We start from the raw sequence: 10436 nt of genomic DNA, 5'->3' as shown, positions 1-10436 counted from the left end.
GTTTTCTCTATTCAGTGTAAAGACTGTAGTTTTATGTCTTACCGTTTTGGAGAAAAATTACTTTATATGAGTCTGGCACCTGATCTGTCGCCATGGTAACATTTTGGTCTGAGTGGGCTTCTGTTAATACTAATAGCATCGTAAATTGATCGAATTCATTTTCTGAAACTGCACAAAAATCCCCCTCAGTTTTCTGGACACGATACTCCGAGCTGAATACCATCAGTTTTCAGCATGTTGAAGCATGACCATAGGCTCGATTCACAGGTTTGTATGAAAGTATAATATATATGAATCTGTGAATCTGCACTTTATTTGCTCTTCCTCAACAACTGGATGTGTGTTCAAGTGAACAGAAATCGAATGTCAAGAATTGAATTTCAATTATGAGAACTGAATGTGGAAGTATATAGAGAGTTGAATTTTCAGTGAGGATCAAATACAGTTTCAGAGCAACTGAATTCAATTTCATAAGATTACATTCACTTTCAAGTTTATTGGAATTTAGTTCCAAATGAATATATTCAACTTCAAACTATGTGATTCAAATTCAGTTTACTTTCAATAATATTAAGTAGATTTAAGTAATAGTAGATTAAATATGTGAGAATAAATATAATTTCACACAAATTGTCATTTGATTTTCTTTATGCCTAACGACATTTTTGAAAGCACAGTAAGATAAATTACATATTAGACCTGTGCTTAGTCTAAGAGGAAATAAATACACGTTTTTTTCATTATTGATTAAAATATTCATTGGTATTTTTATTATAATACAGTAGTTATTCACATTGATGATATATCAGTGGTTCATAATTTCATAAAAGGTTTTTCTTTTCCAATGAACCATGTGACTCCTCAGAGCAAATTTAATTAAAAAGGTGCTAACATTAAATATCAATTTTTCTTTACTGACATATATGTTCTCCTCCCCTTGGGTATTATGTTTAGTGAAATATTATACCTTTAAAAATTTTCTCACTTGACAACTAACTGCAGCTGAGGTGTCTTATTATATTACTGTATTTAACAGGATCTTCCCCTTCCTAATATAGGCATGGACAGACTGGTCCTCACTGTCCTTTTAATGACGCTGTCCTGGATGTTTGTGGGGACCTACGCTGAAAACACCACAACAGCAGTAGCAACCACTACAACAGGAGGCAATACAACATCAGCAGCAACCACAGGAGCCCACAAATCAGCAGCAGCAACCACTGCAGCAGGAGGCAACACAACAGCAGCAGCAACCACTGCAGCAGGAGGCAACACAACAGCAGCAGCAACCACAGGAGCCCAACCAACATTAGCAGCAAGCACTGCAGCAACCACAGGAGCCCACACAACAGCGGCAGCAACCACTGCAACAACCACAGGAAACCACACAACAGCAGCAGTAACCTCTGGATCAGGAGGTACCACAAGAGAGGCAGCAACCACAAGAGCCCAACCAACGTCAGCAGCAACAACTGCAGCAACCACAGGAATCCACACAACAGCAGCAGATACCACTGCAGCAGGAGACTACACAACAGCAGCAGCAGCCACAGGAACCCACACAATAGCAGCAGCAATCCCTGCAGCAATGACAGGAACCCATACAACAGCAGCAGCAACTACAGGAACCCACACAACAGCATCAGCAACCACTGCAGCAGGAGGCAACACATTAGCTACAGCAACCACAGCAGCCCACAAAACAGCATCAGCAACCACTGCAGTGGTAGTCAACACAACAACAGCAGCAACTACAGTAGCCCAAACAACAGCAGCAGCGACCACTGCAGCAGGAGGCAACACAACATCAGCAGCAACCACTGCAGCAGGAGGCAACACAACAGCAGGAGCAATGATAGGAGCCCACACAACAGCATCAACAACCACTGCAGCAGTAGGCAACACAACAACAGCAGCAACCATAGTAGCCCCCCCAACAGCAGCAGCAACCACTGCAACAAGAAGCAACACGACATCAGCAGCAACCACTGTATCAGGAAGCAACAGAACAGCAGCAGGAACCACTGCAGCAGGACGCAACACAATAGCAGCAGCAACCATAAGAACCCACACAACAGCAGCAGCAATCTCTACAGCAACCCACACAACAGAAGCAGCAACCCTTGCAGCAGCAATCATAGGAACCCACACAACAGCAGCAGCAACCTCTGCATCAGAAGGTACCACAACAGAAGCAGCAACCACAGAAGCCCAACCAACATCAGCAGCAACCACTACAGCAACCACAGGAACCCACACAACAGCAGCAGCAACCACTGCAGCAGGAGGCCACACAAAAGCAGCAGCAACCACAAGAGCCCACACAATAGCAGCAGCAGCCACTGCAACAGGAGGTACCACAACAGAAGCAGCAACCACAGAAGCCCAACCAACACCAGCAGCAACCACTGCAGCAACCACAGGAACCCACACAACAGCAGCAGAAACCACTGCAACAGGAGGCAACACAACAGCAGCAGCAGCCACAGGAACCCACACAATAGGAGCAGCAACCCCAGCAGCAATGACAGGAACCCACACAACAACAGCAGGAACTACAGGAACCCACACAACAGCAGCAGCAACCACTGCAACAGGAGGCAACACAACAGCAGCAGCAGTCACAGGAACCCACACAATAGGAGCAGCAACCCCAGCAGCAATGACAGGAACCCACACAACAACGGCAGGAACTACAGGAACCCACACAACAGCAGCAGCAACCACTGCAACAGGAGGCAACACAACAGCAGCAGCAGTCACAGGAACCCACACAATAGGAGCAGCAACCCCAGCAGCAATGACAGGAACCCACACAACAACGGCAGGAACTACAGGAACCCACACAACAGCAGCAGCAACCACTGCAACAGGAGGCAACACAACAGTAGCAGCAACCACTGCAGTAGTAAGCAACACAACAACAACAGCAACTACAGTAGCTCAAACAACAGCAGCAGCATCCGGTGCAGCAGGAGGCAATACAACAGCAGCAGCAACCACAGGAGCCCTCACAACAGCAGCAGCAAACACAGGAGCCCAAACAACAGCAGCAGCAACCACAGGAGCCCAAACAACAGCAGCAGCATCCGGTGCAGCAGGAGGCAACACAACAGCAGCAGCAACCACAGGAGTCCTCACAACAGCAGCAGCAAACACAGGAGCTCACACAGCAGCAGTAGCAGCCACAGGAGCCCTGGCAACAGCAGCAGCAACCCCTGCAGCAACCACAGCCACCCACACAACAGCAGCAGCAACCCCTGCGGCAACGACAGGAGCTCACACAAAAGCAGCAGCAACTACAGGAACCCACACAACAGCAGCAGCAACCCCTACAGCAACCACAGCAACCCCCACAACAGCAGCAGCAACGACTACAGCAGAAGGCAACCCCACAGCAGCAGCAACTACAATAGCCCAAACAACAGCAGCAGACACCACTGCAGCAGTTGGCAACAAAACAGCAGCAGTAACTGCAGGAGCCCCCACAGCAGCAGCAGCAACTACAGGAACCCACGCAACAGCAGCAGCAACCCCTGCAGCAACCACAGCAACCCTCACAACAGCAGCAGCAACCACTACAGCAGAAGGCAACCCCACAGCAGCAGCAACTACAATAGCCCAAACAAGAGCAGCAGCAACCACTACAGCAAAAGGCAGCCCCACAGCAGCAGCAACTACAATAGCCCAAACAACAGCAGCAGCAACCACTGCAGCAGTTGGCAACAAAACAGCAGCAGTAACTGCAGGAGCCCCCACAGCAGCAGCAGCAACTACAATTGTCCAAACAACAGTAGCAGCAACCACTGCAGCAGAAGGCAACCCCACAGCAGCAGCAACTACAATAGCCCAAACAACAGCAGCAGCAACTACTGCAGCAGGAGGCAACACAAAAGCAGCAGCAATCACAGGAGCCCACACAACAGCAGCATCAACCACAGGAGCCCCCACAACAGCAGCAGCAACCACTGCTGTAGTAGGCAACACAACAACAGCAGCAACTACAGTAGCCCAAACAACAGCAGCAGCATCCGGTGCAGCACGAGGCAACACAACAGCAGCAGTAGTAACCACAAAAGCCCCCACAATGGCAGCAGCAACCACTACAGCAGAAGGCAACACAACAGCAGCAGCAATCGCAGGAGCCCAGACAACAGCAGCAGCAACCCCTGCAGCAACCACAAGAGCCCACACAATAGCAGCAGCAGCCACTGCAACAGGAGGTACCACAACAGAAGCAGCAACCACAGAAGCCCAACCAACACCAGCAGCAACCACTGCAGCAACCACAGGAACCCACACAACAGCAGCAGCAACCACTGCAGCAGGAGACAACACAACAGCAGCAGCAACCACAGGAGCCCACACAACAACATCAGCGACCACTGAAGCAGTAGGCAACATAACAACAGCAGTAACTGCAGGAGCCCCCACAACAGTGGCAGCAACCACAGGAGCCCCCCCAACACCAGCAGCAACCACTGCAGCAGGAGGCAACACAAACGCAGGAGCAACCACTACATCAGGAGGCAACCCCACAGCAGCAGCAACTACTGTAGCCCAAACAACTGCAGCAGCAACCACTGCAGCAGGAGGCAACACAACAGCAGCAGCAACCTCTGCATCAGGAGGTACCACAACAGAAGCAGCAACCACAGAAGCCCAACCAACATCAGCAGCAACCACTGCAGTAACCACAGGAACCCCCACAACAGCAGCAGCAATTACAATTGCCAAAACAACAGCAGCAGCAACCACTACAGCAGAAGGCAACCCCACAGCAGCAGCAACTACAATAGCCCAAACAACAGCAGCAGCAACCACTGCAGCAGGAGGCAACACAACAGCAGCAGCAATCACAGGAGCCCAGACAACAGCAGCAGCAACCCCTGCAGCAATCACAGGAGCCCACATGACAGCAGCAGGACCAACACGGACCTTCACAACAGCAGCACCAACCACTGCAACAGGAGACAACACAACAGCAGCAGCAACCACTGCAGCAGTAGGCAACACAACAACAGCAGTAACTGCAGGAGCCCCCACGACAGTGGCAGCAACCACTGCAGCAGTAGGCAATACAACAGCAGCAGCAACCATAGGAGGCCACATATCAGCAGCATCAACCACTGCAGTATTAGTGAACCCCACAGCAGCAGCAGCAACTACAATAACCCAAACAACAGCAGCAGCAACCACTACAGCAGGAGGCAACACAACAGCAGCAGCAACCACAAGAGCCAACACAACAGCAGCAGCAACCTCTGCATCAGGAGGTACCACAACAGAAGCAACAACCACAGAAGCCCAACCAACATCAGCAGCAACCACTGCAGCAACCACCGGAACCCACACAATAGCAGCAGCAACCACAGGAGCCAACAAAGCAGCAGCAGCAACCACTGCAGCAGGAGGCAACACAACAACAGCAGCAACTACAGAAGCCACCACAACAGCAGCAGCAACCACAGGAGCCCCCACAGCAGCAACAGCAACCACAGGAGCCCTGACAACAGCAGCAGCAACCTCTGCAGCAACCACAGCCACCCACACAATAGCAGCAGCAACCCGTGTGGCATCCACAGGAGCTCACACAACAGCAGCAGCAACCCCTGCAGCAACCACAGCAACCCCCACAACAGCAGCAGCAACCACTGCTGTAGTAGGCAACACAACAACAGCAGCAACTACAGTAGCCCAAACAACAGCAGCAGCATCCGGTGCAGCAGGAGGCAACACAACATCAGCAGCAACCACAGGAGCCCTGACAACAGCAGCAGCAACCCCTGCAGCAGCCACAGCCACCCACACAATAGCAGCAGCAACCCGTGCGGCAACCACAGGAGCTCACACAACAGCAGCAGCAACCCCTGCAGCAACCACAGCAACCCCCACAACAGCAGCAGCAACCACTGCAGCAGTAGGCAACACAGCAACAGCAGCAATCACAGGAGCCCACACAACAGCAGCAGCACTCACACGAGGCCACGCAACAGCAACCACTGCAGCAGTAGGCAACACAACAGCAGCAGCAACCTCTGCATCAGGTGGTACCACAACAGCAGCAGCAGCCACAGGAGCCCCCACAGCACCAGCAGCAACCACAGGAGCCCTGAAAACAGCAGCAGCAACCCCTGCAGCAACCACAGCCACCCCCACCCTCACAACAGCAGCAGCAACCACTGCAGTATTAGGCAACCCCACAGCAGCAACAACTACAATAGCCCAAACAACAGCAGCAGCAACCACTACAGCAGAAGGCAACACAACAGCAGTAGCAATCACAGGAGCCCAGACAACAGCAGCAGCAACCCCTACAGCAATCACAGAAACCCACATGACAGCACCAGGACCAACACAAACCAACATTATAGCAGCAGCAACCACTGCAGCGGGAGGCAACACAAGAGCAGCAGCAACCGCAGGAGCCCACATATCAGCATCAGCGACCATTGCAGCAGTAGGCAACACAACAACAGTAGCAACCATAGTAGCCCCCCCAACACCAGCAGCAACCACTACAGCAGGAGGCAACACAACAGCAGCAGCAACCACTACATCAGGAGGCAACACAACAGCAGCAGCAACCACTGCAGTATTAGACAACCCCACAGCAGCAGCAACTACTGTAGCCCAAACAACTGCAGCAGCAACCTCTGCATCAGGAGGCAACACAACAGCAGCAGCAACCACAGGAGCCAACACAACAGCAGCAGCAACCTCTGCTTCAGGAGGTACCACAACAGAAGCAGAAACCACAGAAGCCCAACCAACATCAGCAGCAACCACTGCAGTAACCACAGGAACCCACACAATAGCAACACCAACCCTTGCAGCAACGACAAGAACCCACACAACAGCAGCAGCAAACACAGGAGCCACCAAAGCAGCATCAGCAACCACAGGAGCCCTGACAACAGCAGCAGCAACCCCTGCAGCAACCACAGCCACCCACACAACAGCTGCAGCAACCCCTGCGGCAACCAAAGGAGCTCACACAACAGCAGCAGCAACTACAGGAACCCACACAACAGCAGCAGCAACCCCTGCAGCAACCACAGCAACCCCCACAACAGCAGCAGCAACCACTGCAGCAGTTGGCAACAAAACAGCAGCAGTAACTGCAGGAGCCCCCACAACAGCAGCAGCAACCCCTGCAGCAACCACAGCCACCCACACAACAGCTGCAGCAACCCCTGCGGCAACCAAAGGAGCTCACACAACAGCAGCAGCAACTACAGGAACCCACACAACAGCAGCAGCAACCCCTGCAGCAACCACAGCAACACCCACAACAGCAGCAGCAACCACTGCAGCAGTTGGCAACAAAACAGCAGCAGTAACTGCAGGAGCCCCCACAACAGCAGCAGCAACCACTGCAGTAGTAGGCAACACAACAATAGCAGCAATCACAGGAGCCCACATAACAGCAGCAGCACTCACACGAGCCCACGCAACAGCAACAGCAACCACTGCAGCAGTAGGCAACACAACAGCAGCAGCAATCACAGGAGTCCACACAGCAGCAGCAGCAGCAACCACAGGAGCCCACAGAACAGCAGCAGCAACCACACGAGCCTATACAACAGCAGCAGCAACCACAGCAGCCGACATCACAGCAGCAGCAACCCCTGCAGCAATCACGGGAACCACAAGAACAGCAGCAACCACTATGACTGCTGGCCCACTGATGCCCAACACCACAGTAGAACCTTTGGAGGTGAGTGATGCTAACGAAACTCAAAGAAGACTATGAAATAGAACAGAATTGAATAAAGTAAAATTCACTTCCATTGATGGTGTTTAACCTCATCATAGTGCACCTTCTTAAGTCTTTCTCCTCTCCTTGCAGACACCTGTCTCCAGGGCAGATTGTGGGCGCAAACAGCTCTGTGCAGCTGAGCCCTCTGGCTGCAACCCCTCACGAGCAGGATCATGTTTCTTTATTTCTGCCAAGCCGACCAGCAGTCGAAACTTTGAGTTTGGCCTCTCGGGAGAGTCTGATGGTTACCTTTCTGCTTGCCTGTCTCTTGATGCCACAGTGGTACGTCAAGTTCTATCACTCACCCACAGATGAAAGTAACATGAAGCCTAAGCCTGAGCCAATCATATAGTTTGTTTGAAGTCATATATGTCAACAACTACTAATTACTGTCTCTGGTTTTGCACCACAGGGAGGTAATGACACCTGCTACATTTGTGCAAACAACAATGGCGCTGTAAAATTCTTTAGTGCTTTCCTCGACAATAACAAGCTGACTCTTACAGAGGTGAGTACGTGGCTCTACATGGCTCAGTGTAGTGGTGGTGATAGAGCTGGGTGAGAATATATATATTAGCCTGTTGGAGCCCACTTTCATGGTAGGGATGTGCAGAGGGCCCGGTGTTTGTATTTGTATCTGTATTTGTTGAGGCAGTAAAATTATTTGTATTTGTATTCGAATAAAAGTGGAAATAAGCTTAAAAGTCCTGTTTTTATTACACTTCTAATTTTAGAAAATTAAAGTGTAACAGTAAGTGTTCATGAATAAAGTATCTTACAAAGGAGGTCCCCACACCAGGTTTTGAGTCTCCCAGATCATAGAGGACTGCGCTGACTACTGAGCTAAAAGTTTACTTATTGCCTCATTGCAGACAGAGGTCTACCTATGTAAACACCCATAACACAGAGACAGCACACCATGTAACATGTAGGGAGAAACTTCAATGGCAATTATTGCTTTGCACTTTTCAGTTATTGCCTATTTTTTACAACCTAACTTTGTTGAAAGGAGAAGTGGAACAACAGGTTATTGAGAGTCCCTTGGAAGCACTTTGCATGTGTCAGTAGCTCAGCTTTATCTCTGGGGAACACTCCCAACAAATAATTTTTAAAATATTTGTATGAAACCCACTATTTGTGCTTTGCCGAATAATGTATTTGTATTCGAGCACACCTCTATTTCATGGCGGTCTGGCATACCTTTTATTCTATTGTTGTTTTTCCTGCATAAGAAAAAATCTAATATATAGTACTATGATATACAAATGTGTTTAAAAAAATGTACATGGACAATGATAGTTACAGCTGATTGAGTTTAGTTATGAACCTGATTTCTATGTTTTGAGACAGGGACAGATATAAGGATCCATTCTATGATATGAATGTCTCTCCTTGCTTATATAAGGCTTGTTCCATGTAATCTTCTTTTGTTCCACAAATCAAATACTGAACAGAGACATTTAATGGTTCAATCACCTGCTGCTCATACAATATTGAGGCAAACATTAATTCAATCCATCATCACCTGCTGGTATATAAATATTGCTTACATTAATAAACCATTGAAAACTCATTCAACTGTCTTTTCTCTGCAGCTGAACGTGAATTCTGTGAAGGGCCGTGTCGATGGAAAGAAAATCCAGTGTACATTTGCTGCCACCATACCGGCCCAACTTACTAGAGCACAAAGTCGCTCAATCTCAGTCGCCACTGGAACGTTCAGCGCCAGTAAGATAACATTTCAAATATACAAATTCACACACATCATCATCAGCAATTCCAGCAGTCAAAGAGTCTGATAATATTTTCTCATGTGCTTAAAGCATATCAGTAATGTTTTTTGTCTTATTCTTGCACCTTCAGCTTCTGGTGCTCTGGGATCCCCCACCACAGTAATACGGACCCCTGTTGTAAACTTGGCAGATCCTAATGCCACTGTCATCAATGAACTTGCCAACAACACCACCACTACCATCACCACCACTTCCCCCACTAGCCACGCCATTACACTACAGCAATCCCTGACACAAGGTAAGCAAGCAAGAGATAGGGTTGTTTTTCATGAGATACCCAAGACTACACAACATCTTCCTTAGGAGATAACATTTGTTTGTAGAATGACTGATATATACATATATATATATATATATATATATATATATATATTTCTTTTTCTTTTTTAATAATTCAATGTTTAAAAAATTCCCTGTTCTTCCATCCTTCACTATAGCTCTCCTGGTCACTGTGGGTGTGCTGGGTCTGGCCATGCTTTGAGGACACTGACACCACTGTGAATCGAGACAAGAAAACTTGACTGTCTATATACACATGCAACTTAATATGAACTTAAAACATCTCAAAGGAGGTTAAAGCTACACAGTATATCCCAAATTATTAGGATCATGCTTATGTCGTATCAGCTCATCGCAGGTAAAGAAGAGGGAGTAGTGGAGGGAGGTCACTCTTCTGCAGCCTTAAGGACTGCTGTCACATCTGCAATAAGCTTTGAAACAAAGAAATCAATTAATTTTGAAGAGTTTTTAACTGAATGTTATATGTAATCCTTTTATCTTTGTTTTGTAACCATAAGACTGCTGAATTTATGTCTTATGAGCTACATAATTGCAGGCAGATGCCGCTGATGCAAATCAATGTAGAATATATATAATTAAAT

At 48.5% G+C, this 10436-nt stretch overlaps 1 protein-coding gene across 1 annotated transcript; it reads left to right on the top strand.

Moving 5' to 3' along the window:
• Nucleotides 1-1060: 1060 nt before the first annotated feature.
• On the top strand, nt 1061-8324 carry LOC122974471 (mucin-22-like). Its single transcript, XM_044342505.1, has 8 exons — nt 1061-2978; nt 3351-3452; nt 3567-4769; nt 4812-5414; nt 5487-5749; nt 6695-7201; nt 7853-8044; nt 8175-8324. The coding sequence occupies exons 1-8, from the start codon at nt 1061-1063 to the stop codon at nt 8322-8324; spliced, it is 4938 nt and encodes a 1645-aa protein (XP_044198440.1).
• Nucleotides 8325-10436: the final 2112 nt, after the last annotated feature.

Source organism: Thunnus albacares, chromosome 22 (genome assembly GCF_914725855.1).
Source record: "Thunnus albacares chromosome 22, fThuAlb1.1, whole genome shotgun sequence".
NCBI classification, from domain to species: Eukaryota; Metazoa; Chordata; class Actinopteri; order Scombriformes; family Scombridae; genus Thunnus; species Thunnus albacares.
Note: the sequence above shows the minus strand (reverse complement) of the source record. Positions and strands in the feature narration are given on the sequence as shown.

Bases quoted from the DNA above. Each gene is read 5' to 3' on its own strand.
- LOC122974471 (XM_044342505.1), top strand. From the start codon at position 1,061: ATGGACAGACTGGTCCTCACTGTCCTTTTAATGACGCTGTCCTGGATG. The intron at 5,415-5,486 runs GCAACACAACAA...CCCCCACAGCAG, and splicing joins AGCAACCACTGCAGCAGGAG to CAACAGCAACCACAGGAGCC. The intron at 5,750-6,694 runs GCAACCACAGGA...GCAGCAACCACA, and splicing joins GAGGCAACACAACATCAGCA to GGAGCCAACACAACAGCAGC.